Source organism: Silene latifolia, chromosome 1, assembly GCF_048544455.1.
Source record: "Silene latifolia isolate original U9 population chromosome 1, ASM4854445v1, whole genome shotgun sequence".
Classification (NCBI taxonomy): Eukaryota; Viridiplantae; Streptophyta; class Magnoliopsida; order Caryophyllales; family Caryophyllaceae; genus Silene; species Silene latifolia.
The window spans coordinates 15,121,186-15,138,729 of NC_133526.1; the positions used below are offsets into that span (position 1 = coordinate 15,121,186).

General features: G+C 37.4%; 1 protein-coding gene across 2 annotated transcripts in view; it reads left to right on the top strand.

Annotated features, from left to right (window-relative positions):
- The first annotated feature begins 1,320 nt into the window (after positions 1 to 1,320).
- LOC141599732 (putative catabolite repression protein creC) overlaps positions 1,321 to 17,544 on the top strand; it is a 49,362-nt gene continuing 33,138 nt past the window's right edge. The window contains exons 1-11 of one of the 2 annotated variants that reach the window (XM_074419848.1): positions 1,321 to 1,917; positions 3,242 to 3,547; positions 3,631 to 3,739; positions 3,823 to 3,916; positions 6,080 to 6,167; positions 6,283 to 6,363; positions 7,152 to 7,248; positions 7,346 to 7,433; positions 9,541 to 9,646; positions 9,761 to 9,853; positions 11,335 to 12,109. In XM_074419848.1, coding sequence (XP_074275949.1) covers positions 1,684 to 1,917; positions 3,242 to 3,547; positions 3,631 to 3,739; positions 3,823 to 3,916; positions 6,080 to 6,167; positions 6,283 to 6,363; positions 7,152 to 7,248; positions 7,346 to 7,433; positions 9,541 to 9,646; positions 9,761 to 9,853; positions 11,335 to 11,745 — 1,707 coding nt within the window. In that variant the 5' untranslated portion in view covers positions 1,321 to 1,683 and the 3' untranslated portion in view covers positions 11,746 to 12,109. Of the gene's footprint in view, positions 1,918 to 3,241; positions 3,548 to 3,630; positions 3,740 to 3,822; positions 3,917 to 6,079; positions 6,168 to 6,282; positions 6,364 to 7,151; positions 7,249 to 7,345; positions 7,434 to 9,540; positions 9,647 to 9,760; positions 9,854 to 11,334; positions 12,110 to 17,544 lie in introns of those variants that run through there. The other variant, XM_074419845.1, reaches the window with a different exon arrangement.

Sequence of the window (17,544 nt, forward strand, 5' to 3'; positions counted from 1 at the left end):
AAGGTATGCCTAATTATTTATTTAGTAAGGAAATTTGATCATTACATTTGATCTTTATATTAAGAAAATTTGTCAGTATGTCACATCTATCTTTAGACGGATATACACGTCTATAATGAGACTAATTGTTTATGTAGAAAGGTTTGTGCAATTAACTTAAGAAATTTTGAAATCTACTAATGACTCGGATTAATGATTTCGATCTTCCTTCCATTTAAAGGAAAATTTGTGTTCATATTTTAGACATAATTTAAAGGAAAATTTGTATGCCTAATTGTTTATTTAGTAAGGAAATTTGATCATTACATTTGGTCTTTATATTAAGAAAATTTGTCAGTATGTCACATCTATCTTTAGACGGATATACACGTCTACAATGAGACTAATTGTTTATGTAGAAAGGTTTGTGCAATTAACTTAAGAAATTTTGAATTCTACTAATGACTTGGATTAATGATTTCGATCTTCCTTCCATTTAAAGGAAAATTTGTGTTCATATTTTAGACATAATTTTTGTTAGAGTGGCTATTGAAGTTATTTTTATTGGTGAAGAATTTCATGAAAGTGAAATAATATTTTATGACAACTTAGGTCTCGTTTGGTTTTTGTAGGTGTTGAATTCTTCTGTTAATTTACAACTCACTGGAATCTAACTCCCGTATAAAATTCACATGAATTACAGAAACATGTTTAGTTGCCTTGAGAGAGTTTATTTTTCCCACAAATGAAACTCCCCTAAATTGTTTGGTTGAATTGTGTCAATTCACCTGATTTTAATTTTTAATTACCAATATACCCCTCCGTAATATTACTAACACCTAATTTCTCTTTTTTCAAGGGCAAATGAGTAAATTTGGTTAGCAAAGGATGTAGGAGTTTTCAATGACCCAGGAGGGGTTGGGTAATTAAACTCCCCCATTATGTAAATTTCAAGGAAGTTGTAAATTCCTCCATTTTACATGAAAAAGGATAACCAAACAAATTTTGAAAAACACAATTCATGGGTTATGAAATTCCTATAAATTAGCAAGATAACCAAATGAGACCTTATATGCTAAATTGCTAATCCAAAATGTTAGTTTGATACATTTTGAATTTGTAATACAGCTAAATAATTAATTAGAATGACACGTTAAAAACAATATCCCAGAACATTTTGATTGTTTTTTTTAATACTTTTGCGTTATTTTTCAAAACTATTTTTCATTTACCTTATCACTTTTAAAAAATAATAAATATAATTTTTAATGATTGTATAGTATTTTTTTTTGGTTGAGAGTTGAGATCAAAGCTCCCCTTCCTAGTTCCTAACTTCCTACCACACTAAAAAAAAGTAGCTCAAAAATAGTCCCACAATCTCACACTCACCATGGAATAAAAAGAAAACAAAAAGAAAGAAAAGAAAGAAGAAACACAAACACAATAACACAATACAACCCCAATTCAACTCATCAACTTGTCAACTCAGAAATCTCAATAAATCTCAATTTCACCACAATCATCATCATCCTTCATCCTCTTCTTCAAATCCCCAAATCCCACATCAAATTTCACAATACTACTTCCCCAAATTAATTACTCCAAATTCAATTACAAACCCTATAAATTGTGGGTTATTAATTATTATTATTATGATGATGATGAGATTACTATGATAATTACAATATCCTTCCTTGATCGAAGATGATGAACAATGGATTGATGAACCCTTTAACATCGACATCGTCTTCGAATTCGATTTCGACAACAGGTGGAGCTGCAACAACTGGGAATAATAATCATAATCATAATAATAATCAATCTACAAATACTCTTAAAACTTACTTTAAAACCCCTGAAGGTCGTTATAAACTTCAATATGAAAAGTCTCATCCTTCTGGTCTTCTTCATTTTTCTCATGGCAAAACTATTTCTCAGGTTATTTTTTCATTTTATTATTATTATTGCTTAATTCTGCATCTGGGTTGTTGATTTTAGTTTGCATTAGTAACTACTCCCTCCGCCCCAGTTATTTCTTTACTTTTTTAGTTTTGTTGCGAGGGGTATTTTAATTAAAGGTAAACAAATGATCGAGTTGTGGGGTAGTGGAAGTGGGATTTAGTGGGAATTTTAGGGGCGAACAATTGATGGGATGATTAAGGGAAAATTGAAAATCGAAAATCTTAGCTAAAAGTGTCGAAATTCTCATGGCAAAACTATTTCCGCCACTGTTTATAGTAGTTTGCTTGTCCATTATTCGTCTGGGGACACTGGGGTGCACATTGTATTGGTAGTAAGCAAGCTTGGTTACTGTATTCACCCAGACTCCAGCGAGTCGATAACTGATTCAGTTGTATCGACACATTTGGACATTTGGTTAAAACCATTGTACTATGGTGTAGTAAGTAGTAACTAGTAAGTGTGTATCGTTCATATTGTGTATGAGTGCTACATTTTGTATCTGGACGTACTACGAATTAGGCAACTATTAAGTTTAGCTATTCGAGATAGCAGGAGTCCCATTTACTTGAGGATCTTTGGAGGTGGTGTTGGAGGGTCAAGATCATTGTTTGGAAGTTGAAATAACGCTCAATTATCGACTTCTCGTGGTGGGTGGCTATATATGATTAAAGAGACGAATTAGTAGGTTTTTGATCTTGTGAGTTGTGACTCACTAACTTGTAGATTTTGATAGGTGTTTATTAGAATTAAATAAAATGGTCATCTGTTAAGGTAAAGATTATTAGTCCTAGAAAATGAGAAGAGAATGGATCAGCGCCTTACTATGGATATGAGATTAGTATTTTCAGCTCCGAGCATTGGCAGGAGGGTTTAAGTCTAACTTATTTTTTTTTTTCGATTCTATTTTAAGCAGTGCTTATATGTATGCTCTGCCCTTCTGGGGAAAATATTATTTACCACTTCGTCCAGTGTAGATCTAGGACTTTCTTATTTGGGCGTTTTACTATGGATATGTTGTGATATGCATGCTGGTCGTGAGACTCAAACTTCTAAATCAGGCCGACTATATTACATATTTACATCATCGCACTGACCAGCTACTCAGTAGAGAACTAGAGACTGATGACTCACTACTTTGTCCACACTTCGTTTGTTTTTTGAATATGAGGGAGGGGTCATGGATCCTGCTTTACTTTACTAGTGCTCCAATTTTCTGAGAACTTTACAATTACGTGTCTGACAATCTTTTTCCGTCCTTTTAGAACGTTTTAGGGAGAGTAATTGAACTGTTTGTTCTCAGGTGACCCTTGCTCATCTCAAAGAAAAAACTCAAAGCCCACAAGCGTCAACCTCTGGTGCAGGCGTTGCCAGTGGGGTGAGGTCAGCTGCTGCCAGAATTTTAGGCGCCGGTAATGGTAGGGCACTTAGCTTTGTTGGCGGAAATGGAGGTAGTAAATATGCCAACGGTAGTATTAAAAATGGATCTGTTGGTATTTCAAGCACGAATAGCACAAATGGCTGTTCTAATTTTGATGGCAAGGGGACGTATTTGGTATTCAATGTCGGTGATACAATTTTCATAAGTGATTTAAATTCTCAGGATAAGGTATTTATGCTGTCTGTATCTTTCCTAATTAAGCTGTTGCTCAGAGGTTGTTGTTTTACTTATTTGTCTGCTTTTGTCTACAGGATCCAGTTAAATCAATACATTTTGGTAACTCGAATCCTCTGTGCCATGCATTTGATCCAGATGCCAAGGATGGCCATGATTTGCTTATTGGATTGACCTCAGGGGATGGTAATTAAATTTTTTTGCTATGGGATTCTTGCAAACTCTATGAAAGCATCAACTAATTTTTTTCCGCCATGTTTCCTCTCTAGTGTATTCAGTGTCATTGAGGCAGCAGTTACAAGATCTGGGCAAAAAGCTTGTTGGCACGCACCATTACAATAAAGATGGTTCCATAAACAATAGGTATCGATTTAATATTTATATAAAAATCTTGCTTCAGTTTTGTTTTAGTTATGTAGACACAGTCTTATTACAGCTGAAGTTTGACAGCTCCCTTGGTGTATTCATGCATTTTGTGGTCACATTTGCTAAGGTTTTTCTGACTCATTTTTTGTATGATGAGACTGATAGATATGTACTTGACAAAGTTCAAAGAGACCTATTTTTCCTTCGTTTGCATATCGCCTTGTTGGTCAAAAATTAGTTTCAGATGTTTTCCAAAATGTATAATTAGCTACAGAAATTCTAGAGTAATCTTGTGTACATATGGGAGTCACTAGGTGATGAACAAGTGTGTTAGATGGAAGGTACCCTTTTGTGCACTACTAGGGGTGTAAGCGGTAACTTTGCAAAATGAAACTGAGGAAAAAACAGGCTTGAAACATTCAAATTGATATCATTAAGGTGTGTCCAATGGGCACACACTAGAAAAACCAAAAAAAGATTAATGCTAAGGTTTTGGTATCTTGAATCACTTTGGTCTATTTGGGGTCCACCAAAAATGGAATGATTTATTGGAATTCTAAAATATTTGGATCGATGACCGGACAAGAAATTTTTAATCCCGGTCCCATTTTGTAGATTCAGTTCCGATCTAGGCAAATTTTCGGTCTAAACCGACTAATAAACAACCCTAGGTGTAGGGATACGGGTGGAGAAATTGGAGAGTGTGGTTTCATGAGGGGTAATATTGTAATAATGTAGAATTGTATCGTCTCTTAATTTTTGTACAAAAAGTAAACGTTTACTACCTATTGGGAATGAAAACTATGATTCTATGAATAGTTTGAAGAACTCCATCCGTTCACAATTACTGTCTTGTATTCCACTTTTTAACTGTTTGATTTTTTTGTTAATATTAACTAATTTGGGATTTGTATGATTTATTTATGAATAAATGACATGTTAATGCGTTATATACATTGACTGTCGTCTTTTATTTACTGTTGTCTTTCGTAGAAAATTGATCTCTCAATTCACTGTCTATTAAAAAAGGGAAGCCCGGTGCACGATGGCGTCCCCGCTAGGCGAGTGTCCCACCACAAGGGTGTAATTGGGGCAAGCCTTCCTTTGCCATTTTGGCAAGAGGCCGCTCCAAGGACTTGAACCCGTGACCTCACGGTCACAAAGCAACACCTTAACCGGTGCGCCAAGGCTCCCCTTCCTCAATTCACTGTCTATAATGTTGAAAAATCTGAAAGAAAATGGGATAGTATCTAATAGAAAATTGATCTCTCTATTCACTGCCGTCTTTTATAAACACCACGAATCACCAGTAAGGAAATTTATGACCGAGGGGAAAGATTGAGCTCTTTTTTCACACCTTTGTACTAAGGTTGACAAGTAGAAGTTTTTTACAAAATAAACTCTTCCCTTTTTTTCTTGGAAATGAAATTTGAAACCCCAGGGCATAGCAAGAAATAACATTCTCTAGGATTTTGAACATGGCTCTATTTGTCTTTACCTGTTCCTTTGATTTAGTAATTAAACAAAATCAATTGCATATTTTTAATCAAGAAATATTTGCTAGCCTGAGGAAAACTTACCGTTTTTACTCCTCCCAAGTTCTCAACTCTTGTCTGGTTCCTAAGACTGTTAGTGAGCAAAGGTTTAACAAATTGATTGACAGATTGAGGACTGGCCATCTGAATCATTTAGCTACCTACCTTGGCTCATGTTTCAGTGGCTTTATTCTTTGAACGATAATTGGTTGCATGTTGCTTTCCCACTCTCACTATGCTTTCAAGGATATAGCATTAAAGACTTATATTTAAACTATCCAAGGTTTTTAATCATACATATCAAGGAGTTCGTCACCGCACTTAGAACACAAGTTGCGTTCCGATTCACACAGATTGAGTATCCCACACTTCTTTTCTTGCCTATCCTTGTGATTTTCGGTCAATCAGAAGTTCTTCTTAATTATAGCTAGTGACTTCATGGTTTAATGTGTTAGTAGTTATGTTGGAAGAGTTGTGAAACTTGTAACATTTCAACTGTCTCTCTTAGACGTTACCAGCTATACGGTTTGCTTTAGATTTGTGTTATGTTTCTTTTGCATAAGTTGATAGTTCAGTGGTAACTGGTAATTATGACAGTCTAATTTGAAGATGGCTTGTTTTGCAGTCGTTGTACAAGTGTCGCATGGGTACCAAAGGGCGATGGTACCTTTGTGGTTGCTCATGCAGATGGAAATGTGTATGTATATGAGAAGGTACGCTCAACTTCTTCTCAAAGGTCCTGCAGTTTATTTATCACCATATTTACATTTTACAGCTTGCAGTTGAACTGGTCTGTATTTTCTTCTATTTTTGTGAATAACACTTCAGAGCAAAGACGGTGTTGCTGACTCAACATTCTCTGCTATCAAGGATCAAACACAGTTTTCTGTTTCTCATGCTCGGCATAAGGTACTTTCATGTGTTTTCTACACCCTTTGTCCCATTTGAGTTTCAAATGATATAGATTTTGACCTTTTTTCTAATATGTAATATGGAGTAGTTACCACTTCTTAAAAACGATAGTGAAAATAATACTTCAATAGTTTTTATCGTTCAAACATGATAAATATTCATTGTAGATTTGTATCTTCATATTTATTCTGAGAAATTAATGGTGGAAGTTAACATTGGGTCATCGGTTGATCACCAAGGATAAACGGGGACATAGTTTGGGGGTGTGCGTACTTCCGTGGGTATTACTTATATGCTGTTTGCCACATTAGTGATGTCGTGAAAGTGTAAAAGGTTATGCTACTCTGGTTTTGCTTTAAGTGTCGTATGACACAACTTAAGTGCGTAATGTAGGTTAAAAATTTGGGTCAGACATTATGCTTGTCTGCTCAATAATCTGCAGTTATTTTTTATCAGCAGGCCTAAGAGGGGCATATTAATGTACACGTAAACTAATATTAATTTATCGTGTGATGTGTTGATATATGTTTGAATTTGATTTATGTCTGCATACTGTTGTTAAACTACGGAGTAGTACTTTGCTAAATGCTGATGGGCTGAATACTACAGTAGTACAGTGTACAATCTGAAGAGAGGCTTTTTCCCAACTGTTGTCGTGTTCCGTATTGCTGCTTGTCTCTTCTATGTTATTTGTTGACCAATTGAGTCTTTTAGCGCTTTTGTTGCTGACGATCCAAAATCTCTAAGCCTCCTATTCTCATACTTTGTCTGAAATTAATGAGCAGAGTAATCCAATTGCGAGATGGCACATATGCCAAGGATCAATCAATTGCATTACATTTTCAAATGACGGTGCTTACATGGCCACTGTTGGAAGAGATGGTATTTTCTCGAATATCCTATGTTGTATAGTAATGACTGAAACCATTGTTGATTTGTGCGTCACACGAGTTATGGCTACTGTGTTATTTCATTGCAGGATACCTACGAGTATACGACTACAAGAGAGAACAACTTATTTGTGGCGGAAAAAGTTATTACGGGGCACTTCTCTGTTGTGCTTGGAGGTAGTGGACTCTCTCTTTTCAAGTTATCCTTAATGCTGTCTGGTGCTACATCTCTTTGTTTATATAAAAGCTTTCCTGTGGTAGAAAACGTTATTACGCGGCAACTCTCTGTTCACCTTGGAGGTAGTTGATTACTTGATTAACTGTTCATCTGTTCTAGTTATCTCTGATGCAGTCGGGTACTGCATCTTTTTAGTTTACATAAAAGCATAATGTGTGGGTTTGGTATACTGTGGCCTTTGCACATACACATTTAGGGTAATGATACTTGCCCTTTTGTATAGAATAATTGAGCAGTTTCAGGAGGGAAGGGAGGGGTGGGGAAAATGGGGAGAGGTGGATAGTTTTGAATCGGGGTATCGGTCGTGATACCTGTCGAAGTAACTTGTTGCAAAATCGTACTTTACTCGGTCGTCGCAATCCGGGTCACTGTTATGTCTATTTTTGAAAGCTTTTGTAGATATTTTACCATCTATTATCTATTTCATACACTGTGTTAAACTTTAATTTATATAGAATAATTAATTTGACCAATATTTTAGTACGGAATACTTTACTCAACAAAGTTTGGTCGGAACAAGTTGTACGACTTGTATCTCGGTCATCTTGGGCCTTAGACCGAGTTGGCCGATTTTTTGCCCTTCTTTTTCTTTTAAATTATTCGATACTTCTCACGATACACGACCTTAAATGACGATCACCTCGGTCAATACGAGACGTATTGACCGAGATTTTAAACCACGGAGAGGAGACAAGGAGGAGACATCTTCCTTTCAAATCTTTCATAATTCCTCCATTCACCTCTGATTGTCCCATTTGCTTTTGCGCGATCTACAAAATGCTAATTTGACTACATTTTTCTCCATTTATATGTTATTTTTATGTTGAAAATACTAACTACTAAGGATTTTCTTATAACAAATATAAATACATGAAACGCGTTTTTTTTTTTTTTTTTTGAGAAAATCCACTTCAGGCTCAATTCATTAGCAGCAAATCAAAATAAGTAGCGTCAACAATTTTTTTGAGGATGAATGCTCCATGTCCCCACTTTCTCACCCCGTACTTCTTTGACTCGCTCTCTCCCCTCATCACATAGACCCCAAACTTTAGTACCCCATCCACCCTAAACTTCTGCTTATCAAACACTGCCTTATTGCATCTTGCTTGTTATGTTCTCATTTGAGTTTGCTATTCAAATGTGTATATAATAGCTACAACTTTTTAAATATGATATTATCAAAATAGTTAAGTTTAATAAATCAATCATGAAAAGTTATACATTGTATATCTTCACGTATTTGGAGAAGTTAATGGTTGAAGTCAGAAGGGGACATCGTAAATGGGATGGAGGTAGTATTAACTATTGACCAAGCAAGGGAAATTACACCATTCCCTTTCCCTTCCCTCTCCTCCATTCCCATTTCCTCCAAACCCCTCGATCCATACAAAGCTTTATTAGAGTTGTAGTACTCACTTTCTTACATGGTAATTTTCCGTTCTTGAGTTGCGTCATGTTTATGGCTCTAGGAGAGCTGCCAATCAGTATGGCCTACTATCGTCATCTCCCTTCCCATTCCTCTAAATCCCTTCATCCACACAAAGCTTAAGGCCTTGTTTGGATAGCAAAGTGGAAGGGAAAGGAATGGTAGGAGGATAAAGGGAAAGGAAAGGGAGGGAAGAGAAGGGGAGGGGGAATGGAAGTGTTGGTGTTTGGATACAATTTCTGTCCAAATTTTATTATGTTGGTAGGATTTTGATTTGCCTTGGAGGAGAAAAATGGATCCCTTCAATCCCTCTCCCTCCATTTCTTTCATACCCCAATGTTATCCAAATAAGCCCCTAGTGCTCTAGCAGTCAGTTCCGTACATGGTTATTTAATCTCCTTGAGTTGCACATGTCTATGACTGTAGCGCTGTAGGCTCTAAAACGACGGGATAGAAAGTCATTTTAATTGATATTCAGCTTTGAGACTGTAGCCATGTTTAGACATACTGTCATAATGCAAGTAGTGTATTAAAGTTTATATAGCCAAGTTGAGGCATGTCAGCTCCATTGCTGGGCATTTTGAAAAAATGTAATTGACAGTGAAGCGATTGGCCAACAGTGGGGACAGCAAGTATATATTGACTGGCGGTGAAGATGACCTGGTTCAAGTTTGGAGTATGGAAGATCGGAAAGTTGTAGCCTGGGGAGAGGGGCATAACTCTTGGGTAAGGTTATATATATGTTTTATGACTTTATCAGCAAAATAGAGCAGCTATGTTCTGATATTATGTGTTTGCTATGTTATTAAATGTTGTCTGTTTTGACTCACTGGTTTGCAGGTTAGTGGAGTAGCATTTGACCCTTACTGGGCACCTCCAAATTCTGATGACACTGGAGAAAATGTTGTTTATCGGTTTGGCTCCGTTGGTCAGGTCAGCTAAAGTTTATTGCACTTCTTAGTCATTAGCTTATGATTTCGAACTCTATAGAATGTCTGGCTATCACTTTTCAATTATTTTTTTTAAACACGAAAATCTTCCATTCGTGAATAAACTTGCCAAATGTTTTATCTTATGTGTGCTCTGTCGATTATCCTGGTGGAGATAAGCTTGGAGTCACACTGAGTGTTGACATATCTTCTGAACATTAGAAAAAATAAGGTTATGCTTGACACTCAAGAGTCTTATTTGCTGAGATCACTGCATCAGGATGTCATTCTGTCAGTTCTGAATAGATGCTAGTGGATGTAAAGAGGCTCTGCTCGAAGTTGGATAAGGGGGGGATCAAACGTATTCGACCATTTTTCTGCAACAAAGAGAGACTGCTTATCATACCAGAACGACATTTTTCTTCTCTTTATGAAAAGGAAAGATTTGGGTTTAGCTAGGCATTTTGATTTAGTCCACCAAGTATGAAACTGCTATTGCCAAGCCATGAGCGCCATAATCAGTCTATTACAGTGTTAGATTTCTCTATAATATGCACTGACAAGTGCACATATACTATCATGCTCCCTCCGTCTGAATCATTTGTTTACCTTTGGTTTTGGCACAAAGACCAAGGAGAGTGGAAGGGACCATTAATAGATACTGTTTTTGAATGACAAGTGGACAAAGTTGTATAAGAGCCATGAAGATCTTAGGGCCCAAAATGGACCCACAAACAAAAGTTTCACCAAACCTGTTGATGACCTGGTCACTTGGAAGTATGGCTCCAAAATTCTGCAGTTTCTGTCCCTGCTTTCCCACACTTTGATGGAAAAAACCTACAACTTTGGTCGTCACTTAAAAATTAAAATTAAGGGTTTTTTGCAAGTAGATTATCTATGGGATACGTGTTTTGGTTTTTTGTTTTAACAATGATAAATGAGGCAGACGCTCTCACATGTGTTGTGCTTTTGCATGAAGCTTTTAGTCATTACTATTAGGCATACCAAATATGCCATCACAAAAAAAAAAATGGTTACATTCGCTTAAAATTCTAGCACTTTTGGTAGTCTTTTTCTGCAACTACCGTCATTCTTGTATGGGTTTCAATGCGTCTGATTCTCATTCTTGGCTGGCAAACTATGCGTAATGTAATCCCCGACACAGTTTGAACTAGAAAGTAGCAATGGATATTGGCATATTGCCCTTACTAACCCACGTCATGAAGCTCTCACAGCACTACATTTAAATGTTGTAATTGTTGTATTTTTGTCTTCTTCAAGTGTTGCTTGCTGTTTGTCTGGCTACTTGTAACTATAATTGCTGAGAGTAGCGTCTATGGAAGCTTCAAATGATGCGTATAAAGTCAAAGTCTATTTTATTGAATGAGAGTGTGAAGTTTATTTTGAATGAACCATGGATCAAGAGAAATCGTTCATTTGATTAAATTTGCATATTGGTCTTGATTTGCCTTTTCTTTGCAACAGGACACACAACTTCTGCTCTGGGACTTGGAAATGAACGAGATTGTGGTACCTCTTCGACGAGCTCCTGGTGGGTCACCTCTTGGTGGGTCCCCAACTTATAGCACCGCGAGCCAATCATCTCACTGGGACAACATTGGCCCTGTGGGTACACTTCAACCCTCTCCCAGCATGAGAGATGTCCCAAAGCTCAACCCGGTAGTCACTCATCGGGTCCACACCGAGCCTCTCTCAGGGGTGTTATTTACTCAAGACTCCATTCTTACGGCTTGTCGAGAAGGTCACATTAAAGTGTGGATGAGACCGGGGTGTGTCGAGAACCAAGCCAGCAATTCAGAAATGAATCCAAGTATTGGTTCGAGAGAGAAGTCATCGATAATTGCAAATAACGGTATATCAGGTTCTAAACATTAACAACATCTAATCACTATTACTTTTTACTGCGCCTGCCCTCGCCTAGGCGTCTTACGTCTATGAATGTCAAAGATTACACACTGTGATTTTCTTTGTTTAGTTGATATCACAGATTTAACTGTGTTGGTCGTCGATGAAAAGTTGTCGCAAGGATATGGCATGTATGAAGCTCTGAAGCTGTAAATGTGGTTAAGAAAACCCGGTTTTCTAACTAACACTAGTATATCTAGTAATAAGAAGCTTTGAGTACATAATGTCATTGATGAAAAGCAACATCGAACTAATATGATATATACAATGTTCTTATATTCCTCCTCAAGAGGGCGGTGTTATATAATAGCGTTGTTGGAAATCATGTCAAAAATCACTCGTACTTTGTCGTGTTCACTATCTTTTTTCGATTCTTTTACGTTTTTTTTTGTTATGGAAATTTTGTTTTTGAGCATATGTTAAGAGCTTAATGAGACCAGAAGTATAGACATGTATGTACTTCGTATATAGTGTTGGACTCTGGTTATGATGCAATATGAAGACTTGCAGGTGGTCGCTTGTAAGTCTTGTAAATCAAATAATTCAGGTTATATTTCCGGTCCGAGCCTTGGAAATCGGATCCAATACCACAATGAGTTGGGCTTAATTATTTATGGAGAGTGCGGGCAATTCTAATATTTTTATTGGCTAGAGTGTATGATGACGTGGTGCACCCGGTGTACCCAAGAATCTTGGGTCCTCCGGAGGACTATTAATGTGTCCTCCTTATATTTATCTTTATATTTATAACTTTTAAATGGAAATGAATGCTTCTTATTGGTTAGGGACGATACATTGATGGTCCTCCCGGAGGAGCTAAGAATTTTTCTGTTAGGATATTAGTAATTTAGTATCCCAATTACAAATTCAATTCACTCATTATCAATATGGAAAATGCGATAGCGTCATCCAATGATAACTATTATCCGATCTCGATCTCGATCTCAAGCCTCCTGTATGGCATGGTGATGGTCATTGATATCCTTAGTAATATTAACAAAGGCATCCATTTCTCCGGTAGGCTCAGGAAAGCCAGAATGTTTCTTCTCATATTCAAATTTCCAAACTACTTTGCTACTTCCATGGCCAACTTGAATCACGCGATACGAGACTACGAAATTCTCGTAATCCTTCGTCAAATCTCCATCTTTACAGATGAAATCCATCCCCTTGTTTTTGCCTTCTATTACATCAAATATTTGTGTCACTGTTTTTGTGTTGCCATCTACATAAGAACACCAATTACTCTAATTATCTAGAAATTATTAAAAAAAGATTTACGAGATTACATATGGTAGTCGTTATTAAAAAAATAAAAAAAATAAGTCTTGTTTCAACGGTCCGAAATAACCCATAAGAATTTAAAAAAGATGTTGCTTGTTCTTGGTAAGTTAAACGTGTAGCGAGTGTTGAGTTTGGATAAATTAATTGTTGAGTGGACATTCTTTAGTGGTTGTAGGAGTAAATGGGTTGACCATTTACCAATTTACCACTGTAACACAATTTAAAGACACGCTTAAGAAAATTAGGGAACATCATTAGTGAGTGACCAATTAGGCAATTACCAAACAACATTTGATGATTGCAATATGATCTAGTGGAAGAAAATAAGAGTGTTAAATATAAGAGGATGATTTGGTTCAATCTACTTGAAATCGATTTATCTCAAGGGTGGTTTAAGTTAGATCTACGTTTTTTTTTTTTTTTTTAATCACAATGTATCAAGTTCTTTTTTCAGTCAGTCTCATTTTAGACGGTTACTAACCCTTTAAAACTGTAGACGAATAGTGGTTCTCTCATAAAATACAAGTGGGAGGACAAATGGAGTATCCATTTCCCACCCATTTGCACTATCCACTCTCATGTTGTGAAAGAGACACTATTCGAGTATTCGTCACAGCTTTAGACGAATCAACTAAAGTGAAAATTTATGTTCTTTTCAATCCGTCTCATTATAGTCTATAGATATGTGTTTGGTAGATCTTTGAGATAGTGGGAGTTACTAAATTGACAAGGATAATATACTTGTGGTGGTTGTTATAAGTTACTCCGTACAAATTAGTGGATTGATTTGTCGAAAGGGTTGTGATTTTTTTCTCGAGAAAGAGTTTTCACCTAAAATTGAGGTGTCTTAATTGTTTCTGTTTTCTTACACTTAAATTTCTTGTTAGTGTTTTCCTAATACGCAAATTCTCCCTTGTGATGGGTACTATTCCGTCACAAACATTGTTCATATTTGCGACGAGCCAAATGTGACTACTTTTTGATAAAATGTGACCATTTTTTTTAGGTGACATTTTATGAACAGTACTTGAGTGGTTACATTTTATAAAAAAGTGGTCACATTTGCCCGTCGCAAATTGTGATCGTCACAAGGGAGAATTGTTGTTCCTAATAACTGTCTCCCACACCGAGTTTTTGTTGTAGCTTACGCCTATAGCTAGGGGTATTAACGAGCCGAGCAGAGCGCGCGCTTGGCCTTGCTCGGCTTGTGCTCAAGAACCAAAACTCGAGCTCGAGTCGATCTCGAGCTTATCCGAGCTTGAAAAAAATGTGCTTGTTATAAAGCTTGCGAGCTTTAACGCGAGCTCGAGCCAAACTCGAGCCCAAATCGAGCCTATATAAAACTGTTTGTTTTTTTTATTTTTTTATTTTCGATATTTTCAATAACAAGGCTCGAAGGTTATATGTAAAAATATTTAGCAAATCATTGAGACATTTGATTGTGTGATATAAAAATATAATCATGATAACATATTTTTATAAAATAATAGCAATATCTTAGGTAATCACACAAGTTCGAGCCGCTCGCGAGCTTTTCGAGTCGAGCCAGCCTTTGCTCGGCTTGACTCGTTAAGCTCTCGAGTCGACCCCGAGTCGAGCTCACACGAGCCGAGCTTTGACCGAGCCGATCTCGAGTAGCTCGCGAGCTGTCTCGTCTCATTAACACCCCTACCTATAGCTGACTAAGGAACCCAACCCGAATCTCGAAACCCGGATTGATACAATCCTCTTGCAGGGGTCAAATTAGCAACCGAAAACTACCTTAATTGTCCCAACTTGAACTCGACCTAAGCCGACCCGACCTGACTTGATCTGACCCGTGACTCGATATTACAACCCGATTTTGACCGGATAACAAAATTACCTAATTAATAATGTATTCATTTTAATTTTTTAAGCTTAAAACTAAAATAGGTACATCTCTAAATTGTTTGACCCAAACTTAACCCGATTCGACTTGTCACCTGATTATGACCTGACTCGACAACGAGCCGACATGAACCGTAACCACTCAAACTCGTTGTTGACCCTACGCAAGCTAACCCGATATGACCAGACATGCTTTGATCTGACATACCAAGTCCGCCGAGTCTGAACCGATTCCGGCGAAGAAAAACAACAAAAGGAAAGAAAAAGCCTCTTCATCCCAATTACCCCCAATTTCTGAAAATGTCGAGCAGAGCAACATTGAAAACCCTATTGTTGATCCTCCAACTGAAACTCCCAGTGAACCTCCCCAGAAAAAATCGAAACCCTTAAAGAAGAAACTTGTGTACCTTTCTCACTCAGATCCGGTTTCCCTAACCTCTAAATGGGACTTGGCTATTGTTTGGGATCACCTTGAAAGCATAGACCTCCCTACCTCCATCTACAAAAATTGTGAGAGGTTGATGAATCCAAAAGCAATCCATTCTCCTCGGGTTTACAACCAAACTTGGTTCGAGCCTCCTGCCTTTCACACTGTTCGAGACATGATCTTAGCTCAAGGTTGGGAAAAACTGTTGGAAATGCGTGAACCGGTTTTTGTGAGTGAGGTGATTCAGTTCTTTGCAACCGTCCGAGTTGATAAAACGGGTGAATTTCTTACGGCTAAGGTGAACGGTAAGCCTCTTAAACTTTCTCAATCTGATTTCGCTACCGCCCTTGATATTCCTGTCGGAGGTTATGACAAACTCCCCTCCGAAACATGGGTTGCTTTACCTTATGCCTCACCACTTAGTGTCGCTCAAGTAGTGTGTCCCAAAACTGTCTCTCCTGGTCCAGTGAGCAACACCCAAATACCCCCTCCTCTTCGAATCATTTTTAACATGCTTTGTCGGTCAATTTATCCCTCGGGTGATCGGGGAAAACTCACCATAGCCCAACAATACCTTATTTATCACATTGCAACTCATAAGAAGGTGAACTTAGTTGGGTTAATGTTTAAGCGCTTCCACCTTATCTCGACCAAACTTCGTAGACCCTCTTCTAGCATGATTCACTTGCCCTATGGAATGTGGTTGTCGGTTGTGCTCAAGGCACAAGGGGTTTTAGTGAGCACTAGCTTGGGTTCATTGGATATGTGTGATGTTATGAGTGATGGTCAAATGGGGAAGATGCTTATCAAAGTTGAAAATGACGAATTAATCTCGGTGAAAATTAAGAAGGACCCGGAGGTTGGGTCATCTAGTCAAGTGAATTCGGGTAGTATGCGGGAAGTTCTTAATGTCGTGGCTGAGTTGAGTGCTTGGCTTAAGGAAGATGCTCATCAAAAGGATTTGGCGATCTCGGCCCTTGCTTCCACAGTGGACCTCATCCGTGGTGAGGTGGATATCATTTCCACCCTCGTGTCAACAAAGGAAATTGGTGATGATGCTCATGTGGATGATGATCCTTTGGGTAGTGGCTCGGATGGTGAACAAGCTTCCTCCCCTTAGCCTATCCCTTTCCTTCTCGGCCCCCTTAACCTTATCCGTGCCCTTTTTCATTTTGCTCCACCTTGGTTGTGCCCTTCTAAGACAATATTTTCTCTACTTGTTATTTTGACATTTGGTGGTGTATTTTAAACTTTCTTTAGCCATGGTAAGCTATGGTTAACTTATGTTTAATCCATATGTTTATGTTGACTTTGTTACCTTGTCACGATTACATGTGTCTTTTTGTGTTTTCTTGTGAAATATCTGCACTCTAATGCTTTTGACATCCCTATCCGTTTGATGATGTCAAGAGGGGGAAAAGGTAAACTCATGCTCTTAATCTCTTTGCATTTTGATTAACTAATGTCTAGGCCTAACCTTCTTAGTTTTGAATCTTGTTTTGGGGCAATGTAAAATTGTCATGGTAGTTTGATTCTAGCTCTTGCCTTAGGTAAGGTAATATTGTCCCTTCTCTCATTTGATCTTGCTTGCTTAAAATCTTGATTTAAGGTGTTTACATTGCTTATACATTCGTTTAGGGCTTGTCATCATCAAAGGGGGAATTTGTTGGGTTCCTTATGTTGATGATAACATGCCCATTTGATTTGTGCTTTCTTAGTTTACCTTTTCAGGATTAATGATTAAATCAAGCATGGATTAAGAAGTGTTGAAGTTGTTAATCATCCTATTGTATTGAGTCTTAGTGTCATCTAATGTACAAGTGAGAAAGTAGAGTATCTTAGAGTAATAGAAACAGTCCAGACTGTTGGGGCTGGTGTCCTCTACAGTTAGTGCAATAACATTTAAATCTCTAAAAGGATCAAAGGGCATACTTTTGTATTATTATCAGTTGGTCCACGTTTATCAATAACGGTTGGCTTGCTAGATAAGTTTGACGTTATTGTCATACAGATGGCGGTGATCAACTGGTCCCTAAAAGTCACACCTATAGGATACGTTTGAGAGATGTGACGGTATGAAAATACAGTCATGTTGATGCCAAAGTTGACTAAGCAGTTAGTCGGAGTTATTGACTAATAATTAGTCAAAACGCGATGTTGAGATATTTTATTTAATACGGATTAAATAA